The sequence below is a fragment of the Microtus ochrogaster genome, chromosome 8, assembly GCF_000317375.1.
Source record: "Microtus ochrogaster isolate Prairie Vole_2 chromosome 8, MicOch1.0, whole genome shotgun sequence".
NCBI classification, from domain to species: Eukaryota; Metazoa; Chordata; class Mammalia; order Rodentia; family Cricetidae; genus Microtus; species Microtus ochrogaster.
Window position 1 is genome coordinate 56462754 of NC_022015.1, and position 14103 is coordinate 56476856.

Genomic DNA, 14103 nt, shown 5'->3' on the forward strand with positions numbered 1-14103 from the left:
GGCTCAAGGAAAATACTGGTGTTGGCATAACCCTCTTCCCTCAAGTTTCCATCTAAAACTGCATGCAAATTGTGTGAAAGTTCAACTGAAAGGACCAGACTTTTGTCAAAACATTTCCCTGAGGCAGGCAGCTTAGAAAAAGTCGACTGTAGTCATCACAACTATCCCTGTGAAATATCAATAGAGCATCATCACCAAGCTCCTCCTTTAGAGCTTACGGAAAATACCTCCTTCATGGATCCAAATAAATGTGCCTTTAGAAAGGAATATTCAACCTTGGGACTTTGGGCTGAGACTTATATATCAGCTCAACACAGACTAACACAGTTATAACCTGGAGATGATATTATTGTCTCCTGGAGTCCTGAGGAGTAGACCCGAGCCTCACACAGGGTAAGGCAAGTATTCTTTCACTGAGCTATAGCTCCAATCCTTGTGCATCCCCACCGTTCAGTTCCATATACTCAGAACAGAATTAGAGCCTCAAGCACCAGCATTTATCTTGAGAGCCTCAAGTTCAAGAGTTTGCTGTGCCTTCTTTAAGTTTTGGATTTAAGCCGCAGCTTTCTTTCTTCTCAGTCACTAAGGCACGTTTCTGATTTAACTCTTCCCAGCTTTGTTTACTGGTCTGACTGGGGCGAACCAGCTAAAATAGAAAAAGCGGGGATGAATGGCTTTGATAGGCGTCCACTTGTGACCGATGACATCCAATGGCCTAATGGAATTACACTCGGTACGTGTGACCTTCCTTCTCCCTCACTAGCTAACTCCCTTCATTGAGTTTAAACGGATGTCCACTCTAAGTTTGAGGCGATACTTCTAGTTCTATCCATAGCCAGAGAGAAAGGCTGAGAAAACATGGTGGACTTCACAAATTACGGGTGCCAGAATGGCTGGCTTGTCACCTAGTTGGTCTAATATGCAATGGCAACTCAGTAAATCTTGGATCTTTGGGGTTTTTCATATGGAACACAACAGGCATGGGTGCCTTAGCCTTTTCTGGGTAATAACTTGTAGCCATTTCCTTCTGAGTTATCTGGGAAGAAGTGCAAATACAGAGCCTTTTTTCAAAATCACTTTCTATAACATATCTTGTGTCAATGACTTTGAGAGTCTTCGAAATCCCATTGGCCCCTGTAGAGGAATACAGTTACAGGTTCTATTGCTGGCTTCACAAGTATTATGGTGTCCCCATTAAGAGCTTCTGAAGGAGAAAAAAAACACAAAACAGAATAGCTTCTTTGGATTTTGTTTGTTTGTTTGTTTGTTTGTTTTTCGAGACATGGTTTCTCTGTAGCTTTGGAGCCTATCCTGGAGATAGTTCTTGTAGACCAGGCTGGCCTCGAACTCATAGAGATCTGCCTGCCTCTGCTTCCCAAGTACTGGGATTAAAGGCACGCGCCACCACAGCTCATATCATGTTAATTATTTTCCTGCTAGACCTTGTCAAAAGTCGCCTCTACTGGCTCGATTCCAAGTTGCACATGCTGTCTAGTGTGGACTTGGATGGCCAAGATCGTAGGATAGTGCTCAAGTCTCTGGAGTTCCTAGCTCATCCTCTTGCGCTCACCATATTTGAGGTAAGACATGTGCCGAACATGGAAGCAAACACTTTTAGAACAGGTGTGTGGGAAGAGGAAGGAACAGTAGACAACCGAAAATTTTCTACCTAAAGACTGGTACACATTAGATACTAAGCCCTCAAAGAACTTTATGAAACCTGAACTTGCTTCACTTACCCTTCGTACTCAATATCCTGGAGAATCATTCAATAACCTCATCCCATTAAATGATGAGTAAAACATATTAGAACTTGATTTGTGTCAATATTGGATGTACATGCTAATTGTTGGGGTTCTGTTTTAGGATCGTGTCTACTGGATAGATGGAGAAAATGAAGCAGTGTATGGTGCCAATAAATTCACGGGGTCAGAGCTGGCTACCCTAGTCAACAACCTCAATGATGCCCAAGACATCATTGTCTACCATGAACTTGTTCAGCCAGCAGGTAACATGAACAAACCCACTCCTTAAGGACCACGCCAAAGGAGTAGTATGATCTAGAACCTACTACCTACTAGCTCCTTAGCTACTCAACTTCCTTTAAAATGAAGCCTCTGTCCTTGTGAGTCCTGACCAAACTCTGCACTTGATGTCTGATATCTCGTTCCAGCCATCTTGGAGAAATGGCTTCAGAGTCAGCTCTTAGCTCTTTTCAGTCCTCAGTGTCAACAGCTTTCATTTTGATTTCTTCTGGGTTCCCCTTGCTAAGCCTAAGGCAGCAGCTTCTTCAGTGGCTTTCAAGCCATAGCTACATCTCAGGGATAGTTTTCTAGGTCGCAAAGCACCACAAATCAAGTGCCTTAAACAACAGAAACTTATACCTATCACAATTCTGGAAACTAAAAGTCCAAAGTCAAGGTGTTGGTAAGTTGGTTCCTGTTGGGGACTTGAGGGAAGGCTCTATGCCAGACCTCTCTTCTTGGCTTATAGATGGCCATTTCTCTGTGTCTAGTCACACCTTTTTTGATACATGCTTGTGCCCATATTTCATCTTCTGAGGACACTTGACACTTGGGGTTAAGACCTACCCTAACGACCTCACCTAACTTGATTACCTCTGTCAATACCATATCTGCAAATAAGAGCACTTTCTAAGAATTAGCAGTTAGGAATTCAGTGTGAAAATTTTATGGAGAGACATAACCTGTCATAGCTATTCTCCCCCATGACACATCTTATACAGGATTCAACAAATCATCTTTTCTCTTGCCCAGGACACTGGCTCATCCATCTAACGAGAACTTCGCACCTCCCTGTGGCTGAGTTCCCTTTCACTTTGTAGGAGTTAGTCAGTATAAAGCCAGGAAAATGTGACTTGCCTCCCTCCTTCTGACCCTTCAGTCTGAGCTTTGAACAAACAGTGTGAGCCAGGCCTGATTCCTCACCTCCCTTCACACCGACCTATGGAAGATATAAGTCTTACTCCACTTCCAAGAAACCTCTGACTCTGGTATCTTCCGAGTGTGCTTCCAGTACAATGATTGACACCCATTCAACATCAGTGATACACATTCTTCACCGATGTTACTCTCACTTGAGGGACTAACAGAATAGGCAAATTTAGCTCCATGGGCGTGTAGATGGTTAACACCGCAATGCCTATTTTCAAGAACCTTTCTCCTTCCTGACTAGGTAAAAACTGGTGTGAAGAAGATACGGAGAATGGAGGATGCGAATACCTCTGCCTGCCAGCACCACAGATCAGTGACCACTCTCCGAAATATACCTGTTCCTGTCCCAATGGGTACAGTCTCGGGGAAAACGGACGAGAGTGTCAAAGTAAGGCTTTCTGCGTTTCAACTACAACCAAAACATAAAACAAACACTATAAGCCACCAGCTATGACAATTTGTAGGCATTTGAGAAATTCAGGTGTAGCTAACTTTTTTTTGTTTGTTTGTTTTTTGAGACAGGGTTTCTCTGTAGCTTTGGTGCCTGTCCCGGAACTAGCTCTTGTAGACCAGGCTGGCCTTGAACTCCCAGAGATCCGCCTACCTCTGCCTCCCGAGTGCTGGGATTAAAGGCATGCGCCACCACCGCCCGGCCTGTAGCTAACTTTTGAAATAGATTACAAAATACTAGGTGTTATTGTTGTGTGGCAGGCATTCACTATCAGTACTTTGAGCTGACATTTCAACATCAGATGAGTTTGTCAGTGACTGGTGTCAATGTGCCACACACTAACTAGTTTGTACCCGTCGCTCTGTAACCTGAGCTAGTCAGTTTTCAGGTAAAGTCCTCCACAGAGGGCAGAATGAATGCAATGAAGACATTTGAGGAAGGAGGCCGCAGTTGCAGGATACTTACTGACCTCAGTTGATGATATAAGTTTAAGCTCTCAGATAGTCTGAGCTTGAATTTTAATATTTTGTTCTCAGCTTCTGATTAATCAGTGAGCTGATTGCAAGCAAGGCGCTCACATAGTGATTTCTTAGCATCATTCTGCGCCATACTGGGCACCTACTCAGTTTGCTGAGAAAAATAGGTGCAAGCCCATGGGATCTGCATAGCACACCAGAGCATTTTTGAGAATATCTGTGGCCATTCAGGAGCCTGGGGTTGGCTGAGAGGCGTTTCATATGGCTGTGAATCTTTATGAGTTGTCAACTTCCACATGCTGATTGCTCTGCCCAGAGTTTCATACGTCTCTGGGTTTTGCTTGGAACTGGCTATTTCTCTCCATGCAGATACATCCACTTCACAGTTGAGTTCTGCAATGGGTTGTCTCTTTCACCTGGAGTTAAAATAACCTTTCATCACAATGTGTCTGGACTATGCAGCCAGCCACGCAGGAACCTTAGCCTTAACCAGGTTCTTGATTTTTATAATCCAGGTCCTTCAACTCCTGTGACTTACAGTGAGACAAAAGATATCAACACAACAGACATTCTGCGTACTAGTGGACTGGTTCCTGGAGGTATTGGATCCAGTACTGCAAACTGTTAATCTCAACTAACTGCCGCTTAAATAATTAATGCAACATTTAACTGCTGGTTCTGCCCCAACTGGCTACTTGTGCCTAAAGTCCAAAGACTTCAGAACCTGTGTATCCTGGATTTCTCTGACTTAATTAAACCTGTTGGTGAAATGGCCATGTAACTCAAATAATTCTAATCCCAAATTCTTCTGGTTTGGAATTATAGTGGATACTAGACCTCAATATTAGCTACAAAGGTATAAGGATTTCTACCTAAGGGGTAGATTTCTAAGTGCTAATTCAAGTCCTGACAGACTGATTCCTTGTATGTCCTTGTAGAGATCAACGTGACCACAGCAGTATCAGAGGTCAGTGTTCCTCCAAAAGGAACTTCAGCTGCCTGGGCCATCCTCCCTCTCTGTAAGTAAATTTGCTTCTTCTATAGACCTGGTCCTCTACAGCCACCTCCCTATGGCCTCTTATGCTGTCATAACACATGGGACACTGAATTGCATTCACTTCCTCATCTGACTGGTACCCACTCTTCGGCAGTATCTTTCACATGCAATGGACTCCGTGAATATTCACCAGTTGCCTCAGAGGTCTTACTGCTTCCTGTGCTGAGCTTGCTAGCCTTGCTTACCCCTGCACACAGCAAGTCACGTTAGCAAGAGTTTTGTTCTAACCCCATTAGTTGTATTGAGAAGCAGGAAAGCAAAGAGACAGATGCATTTTTTAAAAAGATGTAAAATTAAAAAAAAAAAAGTAAGTTGGAGGGATTGTTGGTTGGTGTGTGTGTGTGTGTGTGTGTGCACGCGCACACGCGCGCACGCTGCCTGAGCACACTTGCGTGCATGCACACATGTGTGTTTTCAAGACAAAGTTTCTTTGTGTAGCCCTGGAACTAGCTCTGTAGACCAGGCTGGCCTCGAATTCACAGAGATTTACCTGCCTCTGCCTCTGAGTGCTGGCATTAAAGGTGTGCACCACCACTGTCCAGCCATAACGGATAAATTTATAGTGATTAAAGATTTTTAAACTCAAGGGAAAGGACCTCTAAAGCCACCTTCAGGCATGTAAATTATAAGGCATTTTGTTTGACTTAGCTTACTGGTTTCCCAGGACCACTTGACTAACACTTTAAAGTGTTCTATAATTTTCCTTGTTTGGGCCTAGGTTTGGGATTCGGGACTCAGCATATGCCTGGGTGTGGAATAAAAAAAATATTCACAGAACCACTGGGCTGAACGTATTTGAAAATTTTGTCTCATCTGTATTCCAACTTCCAGTTATCCAAGCTCCTGAAAATGGATTTAATTTATTAATGTCAATTCCCATAGATCCATGACTATTAGACTTCTGATTTTTTTTTTTCAGTGCTCTTGGTGATGGCAGCAGTCGGGGGCTACTTGATGTGGCGGAATTGGCAACATAAAAACATGAAAAGCATGAACTTTGACAATCCTGTGTACTTAAAGACCACTGAAGAGGACCTCTCAATAGACATTGGTAGACACAGTGCTTCTGTAGGACACACATACCCAGCAGTAAGTCTGCTTTGTCTGTAATCACTGTGTCTTGACATGAGTCTCTTCAAAGGAGACCAGAACCTCTCATTATGAGTACCTGGGCTGAGAAGGATCATGGCATCCCAAGATGATCCTTTATCCACTGGCTGCGTGTTAGATGCTGGGTGTCTGGCCCACTAACACAGTCAGTTGGTAAGCATCTCACCCACAGAGGAAGGCAGGTGAGTCCTATTTGCCATTATTTTAGATTACAAAAATGACATGGAAAGAGCAGTATGAACCAACTGGCTTGTTTCTGAACTTCAGTTCCTTGCCTAGTGGATAGCTAAAGATAAATCAGTGTGGGCACGCGAGGATTGTGTATAGGGAATTGAACGAAAGTCAATAGCGTGAGTAAGATTCAATTAGCCGAAAGTACTAAAAATGCATGCCTTAGAGAGTTGTTCCATCCCACCCCGGAGAGCCAGCTTTCCGCGAGAGCAGCAACTGCAATCACGTGTTCCTCCCCTCGGAACCTAAGTACATATCCAGCCTCCACTTCAGGACCATGCTGAATAAAACATGCTGAACGGGAACACTGCCCTTGCGAGTTCCACAGTGGAACTTGGAACAGTGTTCATTTCACATTCTGTGTCTTTTCACATTTGTTTCCAAGGTTTGCACTTCTTAAACAGAATCAATCACAGCTTGCTTGTTTGCTTCTCCTAGCAAGCAGGTATAGGTTATATAGCCCTTATATGAAATACTTGGTGCCAGAAGTGTTCAGGGTTGGGGATTTATTTTTAGGGAGCATGGAATGTGGAGATTTTTACATACACAAAAAGTCTGAACACAAAATCCATTCATTTCATGTGTTCTTTCTTATACACATATTCTAGGTTACTTTACATATTATTTTAATGTGTGTTCATTTTGACCACAACCAGTACCATTAAGGTGAGAGGTGGAGTTTTCTAGAGTATCATGGTGGCACTCAGAAAATTCCAGATTTAGGAGCCCTTTGGGGTTCCAGATTTTCAGGTTGGGAACACAAATCCAATTCATGTGCCTGGCCTCCATTCCTTTGGGTCTGTGAATGGTCAGCTCAAAGTCTACTCCGTAGAGCTGCTCACAGTGAGTAACCACCAAGCCGAGCTCACCCCAACCTTTTTCTCCTCTGCAGATATCAGTTGTAAGCACAGATGATGACCTGGCTTGACCGCTGAGGTCTAAACCAAGAACACCCCACTCCGGAACGGTAACCGAGCCAGCGCTGAAGTCTCCTTTCTTCCTCCCATCCGGAAGAACATCAAGATATCTTTCTGGGAATCAAGTTTGTGTACTTGGTCATTTTTATATTACTTTTGTAAATATTCCTGGCCACCTACTACTTCAGCTTTGGATGTGGTTGCCAAGTATGTGTAACCCTTGAATCTCTAGACAGTATTGCCATCTCTGGCCACGAATGCACTTTCCCGAGAAAGCCATATTCCAGCAACGAACCCTGTGCGGTAGCGACGCCCACCTGTACATACATTGTATAGGCCACCTGTACATATCCCAGAGAACAATCACTATTCTTAAGCACTTTGAAGATATTTCTATGTAAATTATTGTAAACTTTTTCAATGGTTGGGACAATGGCAATAGGATAAAACGGGTTACAAAGATGAAATTGCCAAAAAAAAAATTTGTAAACTAATTTTGTACGTATGAATGAAATCTTTGACCTCTGTGGAGGTTTGCAAAGACTGACTTCAAACTACTGTACATTTTTTTTCAAGTGCTAAAAAAAAAAAATTAAACCACACAGCTTAACCATGGTTTTGATTATTCCTCTAAGATGGTCTAGGAACAGCCTGTGTATCACCAAATGTTCTAGATATCTAAGCTATAGCTCTGAGTGTTGTACACCCAAAACTGGGCTAGTATCTTTTATAACCAAGTCCTAACTAAAGAAATAGGTACTATTTGATATTTGTTCCCCCAAATTTATCACCCTTCTTTCCTTCCTTCCTTCTTTCCTTCTTTCCTTCCTTCCTTCTTTGCTGGACTCAAGACTGTAATTCTCCTGCCTCAGCTTCCCAACTTCTAATATTACATGTCTCATGTTTGGACCACTACACCTAGCCAACATATTTATTTCCTAAAAAACACTGTCTTCCCAGAATTCCTTTTGCTCACAGAAGATTCCTTTTCCCCCTCCTTTTCACATTGATCTAGCAATATATGCTAAGATTTCCACAAGCTTTGTTGTCCATGTTCTGTCATAATTTGTAGGTCAGTCAAAGACAAGTGCCTTCTACGGCATAGGGAAGGGTTTGTTCTTACAAGGAACAAACTTGTCCTACTGTGAAGATGGGTAGGAAGGATGCTAGGCAGCGTTATTGTTGAACAATCTAGGTTGTGGTTCTCAGCATGCCCAGGGAACAGCAATAGTGGCTGCTAGGAACTTAGCAGAAATGAATATTCTTGGGCCCCACTCGAAACCTACTTAATCAAAAGCACCAGTAACGGGGACCAGGAAACTGATTCTTCACAAACTCTTCATGTAGTTCTGATATAACCGCAAGTTGGATAAAAACTATTCTAATGTGGCTTTATGGAGAATATAATTGTAACATAGTCAACACTATGTTGTCAGTCTATGACATCGCACATATAGGGATGTTCTTCCTATAGGGCATTTGTGGAACTTTGAAGATAAGGAGCTGGAGCTGGGAAAGTAGTACCATGTCAAGGGGGGAGTTTTGTGAGTTTGCCATCATGTCCTTACTCTGAAGTCTCCAGATGCCTAAAAGTAAGAAGATGCATGGCTTAGGGCTCAGACAAGATGCTTTGATAACTCTACTGTGAGATGGGCACTGGAGAAAGGGCACCGATTTCTTGGGGATGAAATGGCTGAACAAGCATCTAAAACAAACAAGGTCATTTCATTTTTATAAACCCAACATTAGCTAGAACTCACTGTGTTTTAAAAGGTATTTCATTTTTAAAAAAATGAAGTGCTTAAATATTGATAGAGCATTGTTCAGTATTGCTAGGGTAGTCAGTCATCTGGCGAGACTGTTAATTGGGCCAGAGGACAGTAGTTCACAAGGGATGAGAACCCCGACCTTTACTGCCCAAACAAGATCTTAACAACTGTATGTGAGCTGGGTTGACCTAAGCTGGCTGTACCTCTAGAGTTTAATGTAGTGGATAATTAATTAGGAGGTGAAATCTGAAACATCAAATTCTTAGAAAGGATATTTATAATTAAACCAGCCTGTCACATGAGGCTGCAGTGAATGGAACCCCAAGGGACTTGAGGAATATCTGCAAAGGATAGACAAATCAACAGATTTGTGGAGCCCAGTTAAAAAAAAGTCCTGTCAAGTCTCAGAGTCCAAAATTTTAAGAGGTTGTTGCAAGTTACACGCTTTTTGGGCAGAAGCAGACCTAGAAGATTAGCAGTTCCCTTAGGATATTCTAACAGCTACTTTGAAAATTTGGCATCAAATCTAAGCCTTTGGATCTGGATAAATAGGGGCAAAAATAATTCTTTGAGGCTTCAACTACGGCACTTACCTTGGTTCCAGACATCCCTTTTAAGAAATGAGCAGGCAGGTTTTAAACAGCACAATTGCTGGCCAGTTAAAGGAGTCACTTTTCAGCTGGGAACACTGCAGAAAGCTGAGACCCTCCTACTGTCTAGCTTTTAAGTTCACCCCAACCCAAAGATGCTGGTGGGCTTCCCATGTATCATGTATTTGAACAGAATTGATTTCCTAGCGTGCTTACCTAGCAAAGTCTCTCCTACTGGAACAGTATATCCCCTTTAGCCCAAATGAATGTCATGCTTCTTTCTTTCACTTGTGGCAAAACAAACAAATTTATAAAAAAAATAAATCACAGACCCTTTTGCTTCCTTAAGTTCAAGAACAAAACAAAATGCTACTCCTGATCCAGAACTTTGAGCCTTTTGTTTCTAAAGCCAGTGTTTCACCCTCTTTGGAGAGACTGAAAAAAATGTGTCCCCTACATCAGTTATATTCTAGATCCTTAAACTGGGCAAATTCCTGAAATGGAGAAAGGTCTGCAAAGGTGTCTCAATTTCAAGGAGAAAGGAGATGGCTTGGAAGATGGGGCGGTCATTGTTGGGGAGTTTCCTGCTGTTGCTTGTTTGTTCACAAGAGCTTCATGGAAGGATAACAACCACCATTTCTGCATGAGTCTCACTCCCATCCACCTTCAGCAATGAAAAGCTGAATGTAAGTTAGTAAGGGGTCCTGGATGGAGGTTTGTGATCACGTGTGCCATCTCATACGGTGTCACTCCAGTCTGTGATTGTGTTTCTGAACCCGGTTCGTCCGAGAAACAGGAATGAAGTGGGACCGGAGACCTCGAGGCCATTTCAGCCTCCCTATGTGTGTGTGTGAACCCTGGGACAAGAGTGAGACAGGGAGCCTGGGAGATGTGGGCTTGATAGGAGCTCTGGGATATCTCAAGAATAGCTTTCTTCTTGGCTGTGCTAAGTGAGATGGCAGCTGGGTGGCCATGTATAGGGTTCTCCACATTATGTCAATAGCACACACTTCTGTCCCGGGTGTGCTGGCCTGGGCAAGTCACTAAGCATCTCTGTGATGTGGAAATGACAGGGACACGCTGGGACAAGGGGATGCATACAGCAGTGGAGCCTGAGAGCTCAGCATCAATCATGCCTGGCATCTGGTGTCCTTTGGCAAACACCCAGACTATCACTGTCAGTATGTGTTGGTCCACAGCCTGAGAACTGGTAAGGGACTTTACCCAGTGAGCCTTTCGGACAGCTTCACTCATGGAGTAACAAGAGCCTTTCACCTGGAATAGTTCTTCCCCATCATACCGAAGTCTGAAGTTCAGGAAGGATTTCATCTCCGACAGGTGAAAAGCCTTAAAGAACAATATGGTGTCAAACTCAGACTCATAGCTGGCTTGTGTCTGCCTCGGCCTTTGACTGCTTCTCCTAGGACGTGGAACACATATTGGCACCTGCGGAGTCTTTAAGTGGCTGTCTAAGTGTTTTTAATGACCCTTCAGTTCCTACCATATGCTTAATGTTGTGCTAAGTAAGTGTTTTCTCATCTTATTAGATCCTCACAGTAACCCTAATAGGCAAGTATCTTCGTTTTGCAGATGTGAAAGCTAAGGTCATAAACCATGTTCCAAACTAAATAAGCTTGCAGCCATGGTCGCGGGGGAGGGTGGTGTCCTGTGCAAATGTTAAGCTGGATATCACATTGTATGTTTGCTAAGTCTCCCTTCCTACAGATGTCTTCATTTTCTCAGTTGCTTTAGACTTCCCATTCAGCACGATGGTGCACAGAACTATAAAGCTGGCATGGTACCATGTATATAAGTCGGTTAAGACACACCTTCAAGATGCTAGACTTGGTAGTAGCCATCAAGAGATAGCTTTGAAGGAGAAGATCCAGATTCCCTACAGGAACTCGGAGATGTCATGTCCTTCTCTAGCAGAGCATACTAGGACAAACAAGCTACCACCCAGGAATTCTCAGTTTCTGAGGCAGCCAAGTGGAGAGTACACCAGAGAAGACGGGGTGGGGGAGGGGGGGATGTCCACAGAATGCTGGTGCTGTGACTTCCCAACTGCTCCCAAGTGTTCTAGAATCTGCCCGAACACCCGGCTCTTTCTCAATTTACATGTACCCTTGGGGAGAAGAGAATGTTTTTGAACAAAATGACTGGCTTTCATAAAACTGTCTCGCCTTTTTTCAACATCACACTTGATACTAAAAATATGATTTGGGAGCGTGTGACGCCTCAGGAGGCCCATGCGCATGACCTGACCACTGCCTTAGGATGGTCACTGTTGCCGAGGCACACACTGGAAAGCGTCCAGTCCCTGCTGACCTGTAGATAATTATTTTTCTCTAAATGAACTGTACATTTATCGTCAATAAAAATTTATTTTTGAGATAACTGTTGCAAGTCCATTTTTTCTAGAGATCTTTTCAGAAAATATTTGCTTAAACATTCCTTCTCGCTCAACTGAATAACTAAGAATGACTCAACTGCCCTTTAAGGAAAACACTAAGATTCACCCAGACCTGAAATGGTCAGGCTAGATGAGCCCTCTCTTGCCACACTGAGAAGGACAGTAGGACCTCAGTACAAGTGACGGTGTGTTAGGTACCTCCTCATACCCCCCATCCCTGTCCCTCTTTCCATGAAAGAAACAAAGTCAAAGCCATGTTCCAAAATAGTAACGAACAGCCCTTCCCTCTGAGGATGGCTAGACCAGGCTGCACGTGCCTACAGGGACGATGCTCTAGGATGGCGGATAAAACAGGCATTGACAAGCAGGGGAAACCATTCTTGCATTTTCTGCCTCCTCGACTTTTCCAAGGTCTGTTAAAATAGATTCATGATAAGGTTAAATCTTCATGAGTCTTAGAATTTTTCCACATGAATCTTTTCTAAGAAATGGGCCTCCAGTGTTTGAATTATATGGGCTGAAAAATCTTGAAACTGACTCTGGGAACAGATAGGTAAATTGAAAGATAGAGAAACTCGAAAGACAGGAAGGGGGAAGAAAGGGGGGATGGGAAAGAAAAGGCAGGGAAAGAAGGGCAGGGAGGGGAGGGATGGAATCTTGGAAACACTGAAGGTCACACACTATAGAGCCCTTAATCCATGTAAAGAGGCACAGCACATGGGACTGGCCTCCCACCCCTTGGCTCTCTGTGTGCACAGACATGCCTAGCATCTCAGCTCTTCCAAAACTACCACACCCACCCTCATAGGTACCTCAGAAGTGTGGGCCAAGTGGATCATTCAGGTGACGCCTGCTCTTCTTGCACCGTCCCTAAATCATCATTATAATTTTCTCCCACGTAGAAATATTTTAAAATTTATTTTATGTGTATCAGTACGAGGGTATCAGATGCCCTGGAACTGGAGTTACAGACAGTTGTGAGCCACCATGCAGGTGCTGGGAATTGAACCCAGATCCTCTGGAAGAGCACTGAGTGATCGCTCCAGCCGGTCAGTATTATTTTTTAGTAAAGTTAAAATCTTTTGCTCATGCACACTTAGGGATCGGGTTTCTGATCTACCATCTTGTATTAATCTCACATTTACAAGTGTTCCTCCTTAATTCTCTCCTTGAAACCTTTTCTACAATCCTAAAAAACAAGATTAATCATTCTGCACTTTTTGCCTTTGCGGGAAGCCTCACACGTGACTTCCTGCTGACTAAAGAATGCCAGTGGTTGCCCAGGATCCACCAGTTACACAGTGAGGTCTTTTTCATCCGTGGGGGACGGCAGGCTATGCCTCACTCTGCCCAGGAAGGTGAGGTTAGTGCACCCTCTAGATTAACTGTGCTCGGTAGACAGATCTGGCTTATAATCTAGGAGATGAGAGTTCAGGTCTGAATAGCCAGCTGAGTGTGGAGTGTTTAATTCTGGGACAGAACGTTAAGCCTTTAGTCATTATATTTGTTTTCTTTAGTTAAAAAAGATGATTCTTGGATTATGTGTAGGTGCACGTGTCTTGTGTGGGTACGTCCACGTAAGTGCAAGTGCCCGTCAGAGCCAGGGGTGTTGGATTCTACTGGAGCTGGAGTTACAGTTGGGAGTCACCCAACACGGGTGATGGGAACCAAACACAGGTCCTCTGCAACAACAGTTTAATTGCTATTAAAGAATTTGAAAGTTATTAAATAAAAAAAAACAACAGTTTTTAACTGCTGAGTCATCACTCCAGCCCCCGTATTTGTTTTCATCCATTCATATGTGACATTTTCTGAGGATTGGTTCCTTAATATTGAAAGGAAATCTACTTCTCAGCCTGATGCCAAATGAATAGGCCTGTGGTTTTCCGAGAGAAACTTCTCAGCAGAGGACAGAGTAGGGTAGGAAGCCCAGTTTGGGCCTCAAAGGAATTGTGATGACGGTCTTGGAACATCTAGAACAATTTTGAGATGGGAAGATTCTAGATGGAACATCAATTAGGGCAAAATGCAAAACTCTTTGAATGAAACTAAATCGGGATGTATGGGCCTAGCCTTCCTAAGTTACTCTTCTCTCTCTCTCTCTCTCTCTCTCTCTCTCTCTCTCTCTCTCTCTC

At 43.3% G+C, this 14103-nt stretch overlaps 1 protein-coding gene across 6 annotated transcripts in view; it reads left to right on the top strand.

The window, feature by feature from the left end:
* Vldlr (very low density lipoprotein receptor) overlaps positions 1–11939 on the top strand; it is a 38832-nt gene extending 26893 nt beyond the window's left edge. For 4 of the 6 annotated variants that reach the window (XM_005352098.3, XM_026781242.1, XM_026781244.1 and 1 more), the window contains 8 exons: positions 615–733; positions 1441–1580; positions 1867–2008; positions 3196–3342; positions 4397–4480; positions 4820–4900; positions 5858–6027; positions 7172–11939. In XM_005352098.3, coding sequence (XP_005352155.1) covers positions 615–733; positions 1441–1580; positions 1867–2008; positions 3196–3342; positions 4397–4480; positions 4820–4900; positions 5858–6027; positions 7172–7207 — 919 coding nt within the window. In that variant the 3' untranslated portion in view covers positions 7208–11939. The remainder of the gene's footprint in view (positions 1–614; positions 734–1440; positions 1581–1866; positions 2009–3195; positions 3343–4396; positions 4481–4819; positions 4901–5857; positions 6028–7171) is intronic. The other 2 variants (XM_026781243.1, XM_026781245.1) reach the window with 1 other exon arrangement.
* Positions 11940–14103: the final 2164 nt, after the last annotated feature.